Source organism: Biomphalaria glabrata, chromosome 5 (assembly GCF_947242115.1).
Source record: "Biomphalaria glabrata chromosome 5, xgBioGlab47.1, whole genome shotgun sequence".
Classification (NCBI taxonomy): domain Eukaryota; kingdom Metazoa; phylum Mollusca; class Gastropoda; family Planorbidae; genus Biomphalaria; species Biomphalaria glabrata.
The window spans coordinates 6,148,731-6,168,733 of NC_074715.1; the positions used below are offsets into that span (position 1 = coordinate 6,148,731).

Below are 20,003 nucleotides of genomic sequence, written 5' to 3' on the forward strand. Positions count from 1 at the left end.
CCATGGATAACAATGAATAATGCTTATTGATAATTTGTTATTATTAGCATATACCTAAAACATTTACATGAAACGCATCGCTTATTAATATTGTTACCAATTCAAAATTGCTGTGCGTCTGCTTAGGCGGCCTAAATTTTAGTCAGCATAATAATAAAAGTATAGTGGAAAATTTAATAACCTAAATGGCTAACACCCCTTTCCGTCGAAATGGAATGATCCGATTTAGCAGGGCAGAGAAAATGGGACAGTGCGGACTACTATTACTGGTCATTACAAGTGGGGATGTCGTCACAACATTAAATAAAAATTTTATATTAGGTAGACCTGTGTAACGCTGCACGTATGGCGTTCTGAAAACTCCCGCGGCACATCTGCAAATCTTCGGCGGCACACAGTTTGAGAAACACTGCTTTAGGCGCTCAGTAAACACAACTCTGCCCGAGTAGGGTGTTGAACCTCGAACCCCCTTCTAGGTATCCAAGCCAAGCCAAGTTCAACCGCACTTGGCCTCTGACCACGCTTCCCACATTATTATTATGGCATTACTTTACTAATACTGTCACAATACAATTTTAACCAGAATACTCATTAACTAAATGACAAACTCCTTAGAAGGAAATATGCTCTCTGAAAGAAAATATGATTTTTGAGCTGGTAGAAATATATCGGAAACGACATTTGTTTTGGGTCAGATGCAGGAAAAATGAAGGAAACAGAACCTGGATTTGTATGTTCATTCTATTAATTTCACCAAACTCAGTGAGTCATGATATGTAAAGGATTTTATCTTTGCTTGAATGCTCCCCAAGATTTTTCTATGTTCTCAAGCAGCTGCATGAGTGTCAAAAAGGTCAAATTGGGTACAATAGCGACTTATCAGCTGATTACTTTATAGAGAATTGTGTTAAGCAGGGGCATGTACTTTAATCAACACTTTTCACAATATTCTTTGGAGCAAAGCCAAATGAAGTGAGGCGACCACAGCATGCTGGCATCTACATCAAGTTTGCACTAACAGCAGCATACTTAACTTATGGTAATTAATCTCCCAAACTTAAAGAGACAACTGCAATTGAACTTCTCTATGTAAATGATTGGGCCTTTCTTGCAAAAACAGAGCTGGAATTTTAACTTGCCGTCAATTTTTTGAGGCTGCTGCCTCATGGTCTTTTTATCAACCTCAAAAATTTCCAAATGGAGCCAACATAGCTCCACAAATTATTGTGAATGGCCACCTCAATGTTGTCAACTACTTTGCGTACCTTGGCAGCAATGCACAACTGTCTAAGAAAAATAGACAACTGACTGCCTAATACTAACAGTGCTTTTGGTTGCCCCCAATGGAGCATATGGCAGAATACACCTACCAAAAAAAATCAATGCTTATAAAGCTGTGGTTTTCCACACTTTTGAAACATGAGTGCTCTATTACTATGGATCCTTGAAACATGAGTGCTCTATTACTATGGATCCTAGAATGCTTCCATCAATGATGCCTTAGCTGGCAAGACTACCTTACAATAAACCATGTTCCGCTGGAGTCCAGTGTGGACAGTATAGAAGCACTACTAACCATTCAACAGCTGCACTGGGATGGACACTAATCCTGAATGGGAAATGACTGCACTGCATGCAAAATGTGATTTTTTTTTAGAAAGCTTAAAGTAGGATGGTGTAACAGAGGAGACCCCCCATGGGCCATTTTGACCTCACTGGCATAGAAAAAGTAGCTGACAGCAGTTGGTCTCTGAAAGAGAGCTCACGAAAGCAGTGGGACACACACTTGAGGCCCAAAAAAAAAAGACAGGCAAAGAAGTGGAAAAGTAAACTTAAATAGACCCAAGGTGGTCAATGGCTTGTCTACATTAGATGTGACAAAATATCCAGGTTGAAAGATGACTCGTAAGGTTGCTTTTAAGTTTGTGTTAAGCAATAAATTTCCTTGTACTTTTGTTTACACATTTATATTTTTAAAACTTAAAGTTTCAACTTGATCAGAGAAAGGGTGTGGGAGAAATAACGTGTTCAATTATCTAAGGGGATGAAACCCTATATATTCAGCCATAACTGTGAATACTGAAGGAGTAATTTCATTTGTTGGTATCAAACAAAAAAATTAATTTTCAGAAATTAATCGACTTGAAGAAAGCTGCTAAGGTGGAAAGCTGTGTTTCCCTGGGAGTTCACAAGATTAAGTCAATTTATTGACTAATTGGTTAATTTTTTTTCAATGATTCATCTCTTGTTTATGCCAATGAATATTTGTGCAAATTTTCAACTTGATCCGAGAATGGGTTTGAGAGAAATAATGTGTAATGTGTACAAACTTGTTACCAGACAGAAAGATAAACAGAGTAAGTTGATATAGGCTTTGTAAAAAGGGCTTACAGACTAATAATTCTATTATTTGGTTTCTACACATTACCTTCACTGGCCATGGCTACATTACATTCATTGGCAATTTGTTCTTTTTCTTCTTGAGTGGGATACTGGCCTCTTTTAAAAAAGAGTTCCAAAATATATAAATGTTTTTCCTTAAAAGTAAATCTTTCTCTTTTTGGAATGAAGTGAACATCAAGAGCATCTGAAATGATGATAACAACAATTAAGTTCTATAGAAGAAAATATTTTTCTTTTATAAGGTCATTTGACTATGCTGTGGAGGAGGGGGCACCTATACTGTATAAGGAATTACCATACACCTAGTTAATCTTTTTTTCTGGAAGTTAAATGAGGGACAATGTAAGAGAAGTAATCCTGAAAGCACTGAAAAGACAAGCTCAGATTGAACAGGTATCAACCACGATCAAGGTGAGATATAAGTTGTCTCAACCATAACAATCTGTTCAACACAAACAATTTTATGATAGCATAACATACAACAGCTTTCAGCTTGGATGGCTGCCTGGTCGTGCGGTTTGCGCGCTGGACTGTCGTTCATATTTATCGATGGTCCAGGGTTCAAACCCTGCCTGCTCCCATCCCCCGTTGTCCTGCGGGAGGTTTGGACTAGGAAGTAATTATTTTCAACTCTGAAGGAACATCCGAAACATGTAAAACATTTTAAAAACAAACAAACAAACATTTCCAGGCCGTCAACACAACTAGAAAAAGACATTGAAGTCATCTGTCAAAATAGAGAAAAGACTAAATGTGGCTCAACAAAAATGGCTGAGACGGATTTTGGGAGACAGTTACACAGACCGGGTCTCAAACAAGGAAATCCTATGCCGAACTGGGAGTCGAACATCTTAGTAAGGTTGTGACAGAGTGTCACATGAGGTTTACGGAACATGTTCTTCGACAAAATGAATTACACATATCAAGAGTTGTGATGACATGGAGGCCAATACAAGTAAAGCGCAAACAGGGATGACCTCGTATAACTTGGCGCCACACCTTCATGGAGGACCTCATGGTGGACACCAGGTGGGAGAAAGCTTCAGACTTTGCCAGTGACAGATCTTTGTGGAGACAGCTTGCCGCCCAAAGCGCAGAACGGCACGAGAAGACCTAAGTAAGTACTAAGTCTGTCCAGTGGAAGTGTTAAAAACTTACACTGCTTCCTGACCAATCACAAGCAATAACTGAACTTGTTTTCTTCTAGTATCCATTCCACGTGCTATTGTATAGATCTGAAAGTACTGCTTAAACTTTTACTAGTTTTCTATGTTGCCATTTTATTTCAATCAGTCAAATTATGTATCATCATGTATCAGACATCTAGCATACCGGTACACAAAAAAACAAAACTTAATGACTATCAACAGTTAACTTTATTATTCTTGAAAATATTTTTTTTCTAGGGAAAACAATATCACTTGTATTTGCAATGTAGTTAGACCTATACATTCATATTTTTGATTATTGATCAAGTAAAAACATTATTCAAAAGGGAGTTCTTAAAAATTATGCATTTTAATATTTGTCAGCCAAATTTTGTTTGTGTGTGTTAAATGTTAAAACAACCTATTCAGTAGACGTCCTGTGCAGATCAAAACAGGTCTACAAACAGAAGTCTTCCTAAAAATCAAGATAAACTTACAATGAATATGCTAAATAAAGACATACATACTTACTGTGCATTGATTGTCACTCACACTTTAGTATCTGCCCATGAAACTCCCTTAGTTCTTAGTTTACTTTACTTAATTTAACCTGCCTTTTTTTTATAAGCATGGATGGTGAGCTGTAGTGACACCAAGAGTTATAGTAGCCTGAACACAGATCTGTGACGAGGCAATGAGCAACACATTGAGCTATACTCAAGAGAATGCGTTTGTGCATCTAAGAATGTAAGAAATGCTTGCTGTGGGGGCTTAGGGTTTACTAGGGTTACTTAGGGTTTATATTTATTTAAATTGCAACAGCGCCTAGTGATTACATATGCCCAACCTGCAACTGCAGCTTTGCATCAAGGATTGGCCTCTTTATTCACAAGAAGTTGCAAAGGGAAAAGATCGTCTCACGAGACGTAAAATGCCACAGAATATATATATATATATATATTATATGTGTGTGTATGTGCGTGTGTATACATAATTAATCTTTATTACTTTCTGACCCTTCATTCTTTCGGAAGACGTTTATTGTACCCTAGAATAGGTTCTTCCTAGAGTAAGTGGAAAAATTGTAGACTCTTTGCCCTTGCAAGTAAGGCAGTCTGGAAGGGAGCTCACATTGCTCGCCGCCAAACATCATTTTTGGTATTGAAGAGGGGGGTTAAAATCAAAACCCCCTTAGCTATGCCCTTGGAGTTTGGGAATTGTCGTTTACATTATTTTTGTTTTGTTTTATAGAAGAGGGGGATTTAATCCAAAACCCCCTTGGCTGCACTGGGGCAAGTGATGGTTTAGTATTAAAATATCTCCTAAGATTAACAAAATCAAACCAAAAAATTAGTCGCTAAATTCCGACCCTCGCCCCCTGGAGGGGGGCGTGGGGGGGGGGTTCATTACAGGGGGACCCCCCGGCTATACAAAAATTGCCTCCCCCCATCAAAATTTTTGGATCCCAGAGTGCTTTGTAATACATTACAACATATCTATTTTTATCATCAAATGGATGAGGAGTTTACATACACTTTCAGCTTTTTCCTAGCTAGGTCTAATCATTATGGAGCTATAAAATTAAAGAATAAAATGGAGGCAACTGTGCTTATAATGTTCGAAAGAATTTAATCTCCACTATAACCTGCATTGAAATTAATGGCATTTCTATCCTCACCAACTTTTATCTCTGGAATTATGGAATATTGGTCTACCATTGAAAATGCAAAGCAGTCAGCATATCTTTTGGAGATGGAGATGTGATATCTTAGACTTAGACCCTTCCTTCTTCTTCTTCTTCTTCTAGCCAGCTTTATTGCTGCTGAGCTGTGAGCTCTTTTGCAGACTGTGCCAAGGAAAAAAAGTGTGCTGTTTTCTTCAGCTGTTCAGCACTGCCGTACAGGGTGTTGGTTATGTTGGGCTGTAGTGGAAGTAGGGTCTGCCTAAGGTGGATTAGGGAGGGGCATTCAAAGAGGATATGGTTTACGGTTTCAAAGGGGTGGGCGCAATGTCTGCAAAGGGGTAGTTGTGTGGAGTTTATTTTGTTCAGGTGGTAATTTAATAGTGGTGTGTGTCCTGTTCTTAGTTGGAATTTTGTAGATTGTTCTTTGCGGGGGAGGAAGTTAATACTGTCCAATTTGTTAGGCGTAGTCATTTCTCTGTACATGGCTCTGCCTGTGTTTCCTGATGCCCATTGGTTAAGCCACTCCTCTTTGTGATTGTTGACTAACATTGACCTTAGGGTAAGGTAGTTAACAGGTCTGTCTGGTTGTTCCATAGATGAACCTGCCTTTGATAGCTTATCTGCCTTTTCATTTCCCATGATGCCAATGTGTCCAGGGATCCACTGTAGTGTAATATTGATATTTAATTTTGATATCATCTGGTGGATTATCACAATGAGTGTTGTCAACTCTCTTGGGCTGTTTGAGGTGCTGCTGTTAAGTGCTTGCAGAGTAGATTGGGAGTCTGTAAAGACAACAATATCTGATGGTGGTTGCACTCCTTCATATAATTTGTTTTCCACTGTCTGGAGTGCTATGGTAATTGCCTCAATTTCGGCTTGGAAGTTTGAGCAGTAATCACCACAGGGACCCTTCCACAATGTGTTTCTTTTAATCTAAGGAAATGTCCCACAAACCTCAAGTAACTTTTGGTCAAAACTTTGTTAAGTGTTCGTTGGACACAGAATTTCTCTTGGTCAGCTACTGATCACTTTATCTGACTTAATATTAATATCCATTTTAAACATTAATGCTGAGCCACAATTAGCCTTCTTTTGATTTTTGTAAAAGACATCCATGTCTGATCACTTTTGGATGAGGATTGTTAAACAGCTGAATCTTCATCTTTAAGCCAATTGCTTTGCATGTCTATATAGGCCATAATCTTTGAAAGATGGCCTATGCTTATATTATTTGGTATACAGCATCATGATAGGCATCCCAATTTTTTGTATAAAGATGCTGCCTAGGTATGTAAAATTTTGTACCTGTTCATGTTCTGTCTGAAGTTTGTCTTGAGGCCCATTTTGAGTTCTCCTCTATCTATACTGTCATGTGCATTTTTTCAAAAGTGTAATGATCACTCCTTTTTTTCCAGTCTTCTGGGATTTTCATGTTTGCCAGCAGAGATTTAAGAAATCAATCTACCTCAGTGATTCCAAAGTGGTCTATATAGATTCCCAGGGGTCTACAAAGACTTCCAAGGGGTCTATGAAAGTGAACAAATAACTTGGGGGTCTATGAGATGTCCACGGGGGTCTACAATAATGGATTTCATATAAGCAGGTCGTGACTTTATTTTTCACATCCCATTAATGTAATTATTTCATAAACTAAAATATCTTAATTTTGTCTACATGTTTAACAAAAAGAAATGTACATTGTACAGCATTGATTATATACAGTTTGGAATCAGCAGTGTTACAGGCTCTGACAGAGTGTAGCGCAGTGTGCCTCAAACTAAGGGTTACCGGCTTATAATTTTTCCTCAGGGTTGACTCCCGACGCTTTTTCTGTGATTGGATATAGCTACAAGGCAACAGAGGTTTGAATTCAGAGTTGGGTAGCCGACCCTGGCTAATGAACCCTTCCTGTCAGAAGCTTACTGGTTTAGGCAACAGTTATTCGCCTTCGCCTCTTCTCCTATAAGTGAAAACTGTTCCACGGACCCAATATTTGAGCCACACGTGAAAGATCAAGAAAAACACACTTTGCAAAAAATTTGTAAATAAACCATATCTTGCTCACTTCAGTGAAGTTTTTTAAAACTCCTAGCTAGTCCAAGCAATCTTTCTTCAAAACATCCTGGAGGCATCTTAAAATGTATCAATTAACTTTCAGCACAGGGTGATTATTAGTCAATATAATAAGCTCACAGACAACCTGTAGTCATCAGATAGTATTGGAAAGAATGCAAATAGCGAGGTCAATACAGGTGCAAGAACCAAATCCTTATCAAATTATTCAATATCCATAAATCATACATTTCTTTGAGTTTGTAGACCTCCCACCCACATTGTGTTTTGGGCATTTTATGTAGAGCCAAAGTAGCTGTTAAAAACATTGTCACATTCTGATTTTTTATTTGAGGCACATCGGCACAATTTAGGCCATGTCGTGCCTGCAGTCCCTTAAGGACTACTCTCTCTCTAAACAACAATGGCCAGATTCTAGACAGTCATATCATTAAAATCAAGGTCTATTTACAGTTAAAATAGTAAAGGTAGTAAAAATTTAATTATTTAGTAAAAATCTAATGCAAATAGTACATGTCCACAAACTCATAAATCAGATCTTCGTAGATAGCCCCACTTCCCGGATAAAGCCCAGTACCTTCCCAGAGTCAACATTATCAAATAGTGCTTTTAAATTAGTGGCTCTAAAATATTTCTCCCTGACATCCTGGTATCTAGGGCAATCAACGAGGATATGTTCCACGGTGAGGCGAGAGTCACAGTACTCACAAAGTGGGGGCTCCTCTCTCTTCAGCACAAAAGAGTGCGTGATGTAGGTGTGGCCAATCCTAAGTCTGGACATGGTCGTGCTACCACGCCTTGTCAGACCCTTAGATGTGAGCCGCCACCTGACATCCGCCACAATCTGCCTGAGTTTACTGTGAGTCTCAGCCTCCCATCGGTTCTGCCACTCTCGATAGGTGGCAGAGGCAATACTTTGTCTCAGGTCCGAGTAGGGAATTTGGGTTCCTGACACCGCATGATTTAGGGCTCTCTTTGCTTCTCTGTCTGCGGCTTCGTTTCCCTCAATGCCAACATGGGAGGGGACCCAGATGAAGGTGACATCCCTACGGTCGGCTGTTATTTGGTCCAACAGCTTCAGGCTCTTATGTACCAATGGGATGTCAGTCTTCATCCGCCCCAAAGCTTGCATTTGGAGTCGGAGCAGATTATAAATTTCCTCCTTTCTGATGCTTAACAGCCATAAGTGCAAGCGATATCGCATGCAATTCGGCCATAAATATGGAGCAGCCATCGGGGAGTCTACGGGAGATTGTTTTGTTCTGAAAGGAGCAGGCACATGCGACCTTTCCATCCATTTTGGATCCGTCTGTGTAGATGGTGCCAAAATCTCCGTAGCTCTCCTGCAGTTCCCTAAAGTGGACTTGTAGAATGCTTGGGTCTGTATTTTCTTTTTTGAAATTAAGGAGGGATAAATTTAATTTGGGTTTATTCATTAGCCAAGGAGAATTCTGAGGGGTTTCTATTTTAGAGATTTGGTCAATGGGTGGGGTTAAATTTTGGATGGGTTCTCTCATTCGAAGGCCCAACGGCTGTATGACGTTAGGCCTTCGATTGTATAATTCTACTGTGGGGTTAAATATGGAGTCGAAAGCAGGGTTCGTGGGGTTGGATTTTAGCTTGACTATATACTGCATTGCAAGCTTTTTCATTCTTATATCCATGGGGAGTTCTCCAGCCTCCATATGGAGACTTGGGATAGGTGATGTACGAAACGCGCCGAGACAGAGACGCAGGGCAGCATTTTGTATTAGTTCCAGTATTTTTAGTTAAGACTTCCTTGCTGCTCCATATTTTATGGATCCGTAGTCTATCTTGGATCGAATTAGACTCAGATAAAGCAGCAGCAAGGTATCTCTGTCAGCTCCCCAGTCCGTATGGCTGAGTACTCTAAGTATGTTTAATGACTTTTGGCATTTCTTCTTAAGTTCCTTAATGTGGGGGAGAAAATTAAATTTGGAATCTAAGGTGAGGCCTAAAAATTTTGTAGTTTTCACGACAGGGATCTTCTTTTTGTGTATAAATAGTTCAGGGTCTGGGTGGAGTCCCCTTAGATTACAAAAATGCATACTAACTGTTTTAGAGTCTGAAAATTTAAAACCATTATCGTTTGCCCAACCCTGAAATTTGTTTTAACATAACTGTAATTTTCTTTCTAAGGTGTTCATGTTTTTCCCATAAGTAAAAATGACAAAGTCATCAACATACAAAGAGCACTCTATGCCAGGGGACAGCGCATTTATGATGCTATTTATTTTAATGTTGAACAGGGTGACTGACAGAATGCTGCCCTGGGGTACACCCATTTCCTGGTCATGAGTGTCAGAAGCGGAATTGCCCACTCGAACCTGAAATTTTCTATCTTTCAGGAATTCCCCCACAAAACGGGGGAGGTGTCCCTTACGCCCCATAAGCTCCAGGTCACGTAGAATGCAATGTTTCCAGGTTGTGTCATAGGCCTTTTCTATATCAAAGAATACAGCTACTAGATGTTCTCTTCTGAGTAATGCATTTCTAATATAAGCTTTCAGCCTTACCAGGTGGTCAGTTGTTGTCCGCCCCTGCCAGAATCCGCACTGGTAGTTGGAGATCACTTTATTCCTTTCCAGGTACCAGACCAGCCTACTGTTAATCATTCTTTCCATGGTTTTGCAGATGCAGCTTGTTAGTGCTATTGGTCGATAGTTAGCTGGGTCAGAGCCGTCTCTTCCCGGTTTAGGTATCGGTATAACTGTGGCTTTCCTCCAGCTGTTTGGGAAAGCGCCTGTTTGCCACACACAGTTATAGACCCCTAGCAGGACTGCCAATGAGGGTTCGGGAAGGTGCTTGAGGAACTGGTAATGGATTTCGTCTTCTCCAGGCGCTGTGTCATGTGACTTGTCCAGCGATTCCCTCAGTTCCTCAAGTGAGAATGGTTTGTTGTAGTTTTCATTGTTCTCTGACCTGAAATCAATGGGGTGTCTTTCCTCCTTGGTTTTGACTTTTTGGCGTGTAGTGTGCAGTGGATGATTTTTCTGCTATTGAGGATGCAAGGCAGTCAGCTATTTCTCTGGGGGACGTGACAGTTCGTCCTTGGTTTTTCAAATGCCCTATTGCGTTTGATTCTTTTCCTTTGATTCGCCTTACTGCCTTCCAAACCGCTCTAGCAGAAGTTTTGGCATCCAGACTGCCGACGAAACTTCTCCAGGAATTCCTTTTGGCTGACCGTATGGTTTGTCTAGCCTTTGCTCTAGCTATCCTGAATAGCTTTAGGTTTTCCTGGGAAGGATTCTTTAAAAATGCAGCCAGTCGTTTTTTCCTATCGCCAATACCACTTTTGCAAGCTGTATCAAACCATGGTTTGCTAGGCCGTTTTGGATTTGCAGAGGTTAGGGGTACAACGTTCTTGGCTATACTTAGTAGCTTGCTAGCAAAGGTTTCAGCTGGATTCTGTTCATCGAGAATATTTTCTGTGATATCCTCTGAGCATCTTTTTTGGAATTGTTCCCAATCGGCCTTATTCAGTTTCCACCGCTGAGGTCGTCCCAATGAAGGGAGATTATTAGTAATGATGATTGGGAAGTGATCACTTCCCCGTAGATCATTGCTAACTGACCATTTAAAGTCGTCCAGAAGTCCGGGGACTCATACGGTGAGGTCAATGCATGTGAGTGATCCAGTTCCTGGGTGCCAGTAGGTCGGTGATGCATCATTAAGTATACATAAAGCATGTTGGAGGAAGATATCCTCCAGCATACGACCTCTTGTGTCGGTATTGTTGGATCCCCATATCATGTTATGGGCGTTGAAATCCCCAAGGATTAAATAAGGCCGGGGGAGTTGTTTCAATAGTTCCTCCATGTGTGTTCGGTTTAATGGGGCGCCTGGTGGTAGATACAGGATGCAGCAAGTGATAACCCTGTGAAGGGTTATCCTAGCTGCTACGGCCTGTAGTGTGGTCTGTAGTTCTACCCTCTCATGGGGGATGCTATCCTTCACAAGGATACAGACTCCACCTGATGCTCTCTCTGCATCCTCAACATTCTTGGTGTAAGCTCGGTAGCTTCGGAAGCTGATGCAATCTTTCAGAAATGTTTCCTGTAAGCAGACAGCTACAGGAGTCTCAGAGTCCATCAGTAGCTGCATTTCCTCGTAATTGGCCTTGAGGCCTCTACAATTCCACTGTACAATTCTGGAATCCATGGCTTATTCTAGATGACCTACTTGGAGCTATTTGGCCTTGGGAGGCCCCCCGGAGGGGTTTCCCTTTATTCCAGTGACCTTGGTATTTTTATTCTTGGGTTTGGATGGAGAGGAGGACAACCCCCTTTTGGGGGAAGTCTTTCTCTCTGGAGAGGGGAGATCCCTCTGGTTAGAGCGGAGGTTATTTCCTCCTCTCTCACCTCGGGCATCCTCTCCGCTTTGATTTCTCCCCTTAGGGAGTTGGTCAACCTCTAACTCGGTAGAGGTTGGGGTGTCTGGCTGGGTTCTCTGAGGAGAACCTGTGTCAGACATGATGTCTCCGGGTTCTCCCGGAGTATTGGTTTTGACATGCTGCCCAGTCTCCATGCTCTCATCAGCGAGCACAGAGAACCTGTTCTTTAGCATGACAACAGGGCTTTCTTGTTTCTTCAGAGGTGTGTTCTTTGGCGGTGTTTTCTTCTGAGTTGGGGGAGGAGGAGGGGGTGGTGGGGTCAATGTGTCCGTCTGTGTGGCTATGGATCTTCCTTTCTTAGCAACAGCCTGGGCGTAGGTCTTTGTCAAGTCGAATTGGCCCTTGGGTAGGGCCAGTACAGCCGATTTCGCCTGGCTAAAGGTACATCCGTTTCTTGCCTTGTACTCCTGCACGGCAACCTCCTGTTTCCACACAGGGCAGTCCTTGGAGTAGGCTGAGTGGCCAGCTTGACAGTTTGGGCATTTGAACTGGGCTGTGCAGCCCTTGTCCTCATGACCCTCTCCAGCACATCTGGCACACACAGTGTTCCTCTTGCCGCGCCGTGTCCATAACCCTGGCACTTGAAGCACCTCATGGGGTTAGGTATGTAGGGCCTCACTGGAACTCGTAGGTATCCTGCCTTCACATACTCTGGCGGTGTCCTAGTTCCGAATGTGAGGATAATAGTGGCGGTTTTGACCTCCTCACCCTCCCTGCGCCTGGTAATGCGCCGGGCATGGGTGACTCCTTCAATGCCCTCCACTATTTCCTTCTCGGAACATTCCAGTAGGTCCCTAGAGCTGATTACACCTCTGCTGGTGTTCAGACTCTTGTGTGGCATGACTTCCACTTGGAGATCACAGAGTCTTCTGCATCTTAAAAGCCCATCAGAGTGTGTCTTGCTGTCTACTTCTACAAGGAGTTCCATTGTTTTGTCGTTATAGATAATAAAAGGGCTCAGCTTTGTCAGGCTTTTCCCCTCCTCTGTGCACCTGACCACCAAAAATGATGGCCAGTACAGTTTTTGTGGCCTCCTCCTTTTTTGCCTCAATATGTCGTCTCTTGCCCAGACTTAAATCTGGGGCAAGTAGTTTATTGGGGTTTTTTTATCCATATATATTTTCTTGTTAGTTCGGCACCTGTGCTCCCCACCCGGCATCGAGTCCAACAAGGGGACGTTCCATTCGGATGTCCAGAATGAGCCCGCCAGGGCTACACAGGTGCTATACTCAGTCAGCTGCTGCATCGGACATGTGTCCGATACAGCAGCTCCCTGATTGACCCTCCAGCATCGACCTATGCTGGTAGCTCGGCATGACCAGCCGGTTGACCCAGAGCGGGCCATCTGGGCCTCAGGTCTAGGGGAACTTGGAGCCAAAGTATTGTGTTGTGGTGGTTTATCCACAGATAGCCACCACTCAAACACCAGGATCTCTTTATCCCCCCTTACCCGTCGCAGTCCACGGCAAACGGACTGGTCTAGGACGTAGTGAGATATTTAGAGATAAGGAGACAGAGTGATGATCAATGAAGGCAGACTTAGGAAAAGAGGAGGCAGACACAATGATAGAAAAGAAGTAGGGCACTTTTGAGCTCCAAAAGTGCTAAGGAAAGAGGAGCGCAGTTTAACGTCATGTCTCGGGACGGTCTGTCACATTGAATGTCATGACTGGGAGTAGTGGCTACAAGTAAATGTTTTATGCAATAATATCTGAACTCCTTGGTCTGTAGCAGCACATTATCTTATTACTATTTTACTAAAAGTGATATATTCCAAAATTTAATACATCAGTATTCCTCAGGAAAATTTTCCTTTAAAAAAATCCACTGGTGACTTGGTCTACCAGTACATGCACTTCCTTATAATAGGCCATAAGGTCTATACAATTCCATTTTACATCCTGACCTAATTTTTGCAACTGTTAATGTAAAAATTGGAAAAAGTTGTATTCACCTTGATAACTGCAGAGATGGGGGAACTCCTCTAGAAACCAATCAGTCTGTTTTAACTTTTCAACAAACCATTCTAGAAGTTTTTGTCTTACATTTGAACCAATAGACTGAAGTTCACCTGACAGAAACAAATGGAAGTGCAGGTCTCCAACACCTGCAAAAAATATCTTTTAAATTTAATGGAAATATTAGTAAAATGATCATATTTAGTCAATTCGTTTTTATTTTCTAATTAGTGCTTGTTTTTAGATTTCATTCTTTATTAATTTCTTACAACACAGAGAGTTATAAAAATAAAATTAAAAAAGCTAGCTTGAGGTTTTAGTAAACAAAATTTATTTTAAATTCTTAGATAATTAGTTAAAAGTAACAAAATACCTTAGTTTTTGATCTAGAAGTAACAATGGAAATGTATAATTAACTGATTAGGCAGACTATTAAATACAATTAAATTACTGATTAAATAAAGTAAATATAACTTAAGTGATGAAATAATTATAATATTCTAAATGTTGTGACATCAACCTTTTCACATACAAAATATAATCCAGTTTACCTAACTCCATAACTTGCTGCTTTAAGTCAGAAGATGTCTGTGATGATAAGCATCTCTGCATCAATCCCAACAAGTTTTCTTTAGTTTGACTAAAAATATTAATTAATTAAAAAAAAAAGCAACTTAACATTTTTCAATATGACATTTGAAAGTTACCATAAAGATAAATATCTTTTTTTTGTTACAATTTACCTCAACAGAAATACAATGTATTTGTCTGGTAGTGTTTTTGATTCTACTGATTTCACTAGTTGATTAGATTCTTGAGAAGAAGGTCTATAAAAAATACTAGTGCTACTTTTTATCTTGATTTGATTGGATCTTGAATGATCTAGAAAACACAGTGTCAATATTTGATTGGTTATACTGCAATATGTATAAAATGGTTTATAAATATTTGAAAAAAAAAAGTTTAAAGATGAACACAAAACATCAGTGGGTGTATTACCTAAATGTTGACTTGATTGAGGATTTTTTGTCACTTCAGCAGATTTTATGTGTCCAAAATTCTAAACAGGATCCAAATATTAAAACCATTTTTAAAACTATTGGAACAAATAAGGTCAATGAAATAATCCAATATACTATCAAGATAATATGTTAAAAGGGAAGAAGCAATAAAACACATCAAATTATCAGGAGTTGGCCTATTTGGCTATATCTTAAAAACAAGATCAAGATCTACCTTGCTTCATACAATCCTTTTTGTTCTATGCAATACAATTTTTTTTTTAAAGTAAAGTAATAATGTATGCTCACTAAAATAAAAAGATTCTTACTTGAGTACTTTTGTTCTCTGGAAGATAATACAAGTCACCAAGCTCTTGATCTAATCTATCATAAGACTGAAATACTTGTAGAATCTGTTCAGCAGTTATTCCACTATTTCTAAGTCTTCTGATCAGCTCAATTTGTTCTACAGTAAAACTACTAGAAGAATGCATTGGCTTTGCAGTTTGTTTATTAGTTTTTTTTATTTGATCTTAAAATATAAATAAACAGAGAATTAGCAAGAAGCAATATTTCAATATCTGGTAAAAAAAATTCTGGTTAATAAAAGAGTATCTAGATTATTGTTCCTGCTATGTCAGTCCAGTCATTTGATAGTTTACAATAATGAAGTTTACACTGTGGCTTAACAAGAGAAGTGAAAAGCTATTAAATTTGTCTTGTGTATTTAATAAGAAATTTATTGCAATGACATTTTGTTTAAGTTAACTATAACAATATAATTCTGAATACACTCCTCTGAATCTGAAAGACATTTTCATACTGGTTTGGATGATATGGGCAATATAAAAAAGTATTGCAAAGAAAATTTTCAGCTATCCAATTTTAACGTTATGGTGACTAGAAATTATAATTAAATTTGATGTAATTGACCAATGTAGATTGAATTGAGCACATTAATGCCAGGACGTCTTAACTTTGTCAGAATCTGCTTAGGTAGGTTATATTAACCTTAAGCTGCAAAACTTATTCATACGATATGATAGAAAGATATATGCCACCTTAATAAAAATACCACAGGAAGTACATGATTCTACCAGCTATCTACCCTATTGCATTTCAACAGACAAGACAGTAAATTTCAATTGAATGATCCTATAGAAAAACTTATAAAAATATCTGCAATAATCATTGACATCGCAGTACTGGTATCTCATAATGTTAAAAAAAACAATTAAGAAACCACAAAATATGAAAACCTACGCTTGGAGATTAAGCGACCATGTGGACTAAAAGTATCATCATCTTTCAAGTGTGATCCTCGTGGAACATAGGGCCTTAGTAAAAGCATGCCACCCTACACTTTCTCTTATTTGCTTTTTAATGGCTTCCTAGCTCTATCCTGTCATCTTTGCTTCATCTAGTACATTGCATCGCAACATTCTTTTTGGTCCTCCTCTGTGTCTTGTGCCCAGGAGGTTCCACTCTAAGGCCTGTCTAGCTCTGTTGTTAATATCTTTTCTAATAGTGTGACCAATCCATCTCCTCTTTCTCACTAAGATCTGCAACTCTAAATTTCTCTGTCCATCCATCTCCAACAATTTGGTTTTTCTATTTTGTCATACCAGTGTATTTTCAAGATATTTCTCAGACATCTGTTTATGAAGGTCTGTACTTTTTTTTTTTGTTGCTTCAGTTGTTCTCTATGTTTCAGAGCCATACAGTACGACCTCCTTGAGATTAGAGAAAGATTCTTATTTTAGTCTTGTTAGAAATGTGGGGAGATTTCCAGGCAGGTTTTAGGTGTGTAAATGTCTGATGCACTAGATTTATAAGACGTTTAATGTCTTCATCTGTTTCACCTGATACAATGACTACACTCTTAAAGTAAATAAAACTATCTACTTGGTCTATGAATCCAGTTCTCCAATTTGCTTGTTGTTTACTTTAAGTTTAAGGTTGTTGTTTTTTTCGTGGTTTATTTTGAGGCCTACTCTTTTTCCTACTTCACTTAAAACTGACCATTTCATGCATATCCTGTAGTCTGAGCAATATGTCATCTGCGAATTCCAGATCCCCCCAGCTGTTGTGTAAAAGTTCATTGAATTCCTTTCCCTGAATTAGAGTAAGCTTCTTTTATGCCCAATCCAATACTAGAAGGAACATGAATGGTGAAAGAAGACATCCCCGTTTCACAACATGAGTCATGTTGTGAATGGAAATTCCTCTGACAATTTGCCACTATGGACTACCTGGCAGGTGAAACCATTATAAAGGTCTTTGATTATTGTTATTACTTTATTTGCGATACAGTAGAGCCTCATTACTGCCCAGATAAATTCTCTGTCAATACTATCAAAGGCCTTTTTAACATCAACAAATGTTGCATAAAGAGGAGATTGCCATTTGACACATTACTCTACAATTATTCTGAGTGTTGCTATTGGTCAGCACAATATCTTCCTTTTCTGAATCCGGCCCTTAGGTGAGTGGTGCCACAGGGGGATGCGGCCTGCACTGGGTGACACCCATTAGGGGGGGTGACACCCAAGTAAAAAAATTAAAATATGTTTAGTCAAAATAAAAAAAAAAGTATTGTTATAACCCTATTTGCGACGCAATAGGGTTAACTGTGTGTGTCAGTGTGATCAGCTGACATTTGTGACACAGGCCAGCAATACAGTTTAGTGTGCTTTATCGAAGGGCAAGGGACAGTACTGGCATGAACTTTGCACATGAATAGCGCCCGTGTTATGGTCATCTGATCATAATCCTGCGCAGATGAGAAACACAGTGTGTAGGAAAGCGGCAGTTCAAGACCGGAGAGATTGTTGAGACCGGGACTGTTAGTTTGCCATGAAGTCGGTCCCGGTGCAGTCCTCCAATGAAATGTACAAGTCCAGAAAGAGACAGTAGAGTTTATGAGTTTAGTAAAGTGATATACAGTCTAACTTTGTAGTAGTTGATTGTGTTGCCAATTGTGTCATATTGGCTGTTTTATTTGACCCTTATTAAAGTACCAGATTTTTGGAGCCTTGTTGTCAAGTTCTTGATGTGTTGATGTGTACCAAGCAGTCTTGCTTTTCTCAAGATGCCATCTCTGAAGTGTTCCTCAGCATGGTCAAGTTGGGTTTTGATTTTGTCATTAATGCTGACATGATGTTGAGCTTAACAATGTTAAGTTGGACAGACTTCAATATCTGGGAAACTTGCTCAAGAACAGATGAATAATTGACAACAATTAAAAGACAAACCAGAAAGACTTGAGGATTTGTATGCCTCAGTCCATTGTGTTTTAAACAAAAAATTTATCACCAAGGCTCTCGCTTGTGACTGTTATGGAAGAAATAGATAGTCTTCTTGATGACACTAACAGCATTACGTATAACTGAAACGTCATTCAGGTCATTGATAAAAAGGTCTTTAAGATAAAGAATGGACAAAGGCTGCTTTTGGATATTTTTAACAATTCCTTCCCTGAACACAGTTCTAGTCATCATGGAAAAGCCATCATAGCCTTGGACGAATAGTTTGTCCATGTCTAGACTGTACTTAATGTATTCACTGACAATGACAGATGAAGACAGTGCGTCTCTCTGAACAACAGGGACAAAACCATTAAGACTTCTTGAATACAATGGCAATCAACAAACCAAACATTCAAAGATATCTGCTCAGTGCCTGAGACATCTCTGCAGTTTAATCATCAATGGACCTAGCAACTGCAGTTAATTCATGATTCTGCTGCTTATAATTTTTGTTTTTTTGCTGCTGCTAGTGCTCTGTTGATACAAATCAGCATTTTGACATTATGTGCAAATGAAAACAAATCCTCTGGACTAACGTGCTATAGAATATTGGACATCCTTTATAGTGCAAGGAACATGGTTGGCCATCAACTCCTAATTAGTCTACTGAACAATTAGGGACCAAGTTATAGATCTAGATCTAGTAAGTTCAGATGTATGTGCATCCTTTTGACTTTTGAGTAGCTACTAAGAACTAGATTTTAATTGATTTGGTGGTGCCCAAAAAAATGACTAGAATTTCGGTACTCAGAATCCAGGGCATGGGCATAGCCAGGGGCCCCCAAACCCCTAAAGAATCCCCCCCCCACCCAGGGGGTGGGGGGGATTGGAATTTAGTGACTGATTTTTTGCTTTGATTTTGTTTATTTTAATTGATATTTTAATACTAAACCATCACTGGCCACCTGTCACCTGATGCACATACCTTGCCGTGGTGTGACAGCTTGAGTGCCTCAATGACCCTCAGAGCTATACCGGCGGGAGCTCATCACTCCTGGCAGGTACTACCAAGCCGGACAGGTCTGTTAGGAAAGAGGCCAGACAAAAGGTGCATCCCCCTCCCCGGGACACAGGGTTTGTGCCATAGGCTAACAACCTGTCCATGGAAAAAAATAGTGTTATAGAAACCAGAACAAAAGCACAAACACTAAACATTGTCAGAGGCGAAAGTAGAGCTCCACAAAGGAGACTTATGAAGCTATGCAGGGAAAGTCGAACGAATCCTGTGAGGCCGACCACTCTACTTAAACCAATGAAAAAGAAACACTTCCTTATTCAGAAGGCAGCATTTAACTTGGGAACATGGAATGTCCGCACTTTACTAGAACCAGGTAGATGTGCACAAATTGCCAAGGAAATGGCCAACTACAAACTACAGATCCTGGGAATAAGTGAAGTTCGATGGAACACATTCGGTGAAACAAGACTGCAATCAGGAGAAACCCTTCTCTTCTCTGGAAAGGAAAAAGAAGATGACTTACATGAAAATGGTGTAGCACTACTACTAAACAAGGAAGCTTTCAAAAGTCTTTTAGAATGGGAACCAGTTTCAGAACGAATAATTAGAGCCAAATTTTTGTCTAAGTTCAAAAATGTTCACATCATTATGTGCTATGCTCCCACCAACCTTGCAAGTGATACTGACAAAAATACATTCTATGACCAACTGCAAAGTATAGTTGACAAAATACCTAAATACCTACAAGAGATGTTTTGATCGTCATGGGAGACTTGAATGCCAAAGTGGGAAGTGACAACAGAGAGAGAGAGAAAAGTATGGGCACCCATGGACTTGGCACCATATACGAAAATGGAGAAATGTTTGCAGACTTCTGCACATTTAATGAATTAGTGATAGGAGGCAGCATTTTCCCCCACAAAAAATGCCACAAAGTGACATGGGTTTCACCAGACAATAAAACAGAGAATCAAATCGATCACATTACCATACGGCGGAACTGGAGAAGCACATTACTAGATGTACGAAACAGAAGAGGAGCAGATATTGGCT

The 20,003-nt window shown here is 39.8% G+C and overlaps 1 protein-coding gene across 3 annotated transcripts in view; it reads right to left on the minus strand.

Annotated features, from left to right (window-relative positions):
* The window catches only part of LOC106052847 (homeobox-containing protein 1-like), a 44,987-nt gene that overhangs the window by 18,042 nt on the left and 6,942 nt on the right, over window positions 1-20,003 (minus strand). For all 3 annotated transcript variants that reach the window (XM_056031336.1, XM_056031335.1, XM_056031337.1), the window contains exons 2-7: window positions 15,014-15,216; window positions 14,683-14,743; window positions 14,427-14,565; window positions 14,235-14,323; window positions 13,680-13,832; window positions 2,429-2,587 (exon numbers count right to left, since the gene is read on the minus strand). In XM_056031336.1, the coding sequence (XP_055887311.1) occupies window positions 2,429-2,587; window positions 13,680-13,832; window positions 14,235-14,323; window positions 14,427-14,565; window positions 14,683-14,743; window positions 15,014-15,178 (766 nt within the window). In that variant the 5' untranslated portion in view covers window positions 15,179-15,216. The remainder of the gene's footprint in view (window positions 1-2,428; window positions 2,588-13,679; window positions 13,833-14,234; window positions 14,324-14,426; window positions 14,566-14,682; window positions 14,744-15,013; window positions 15,217-20,003) is intronic.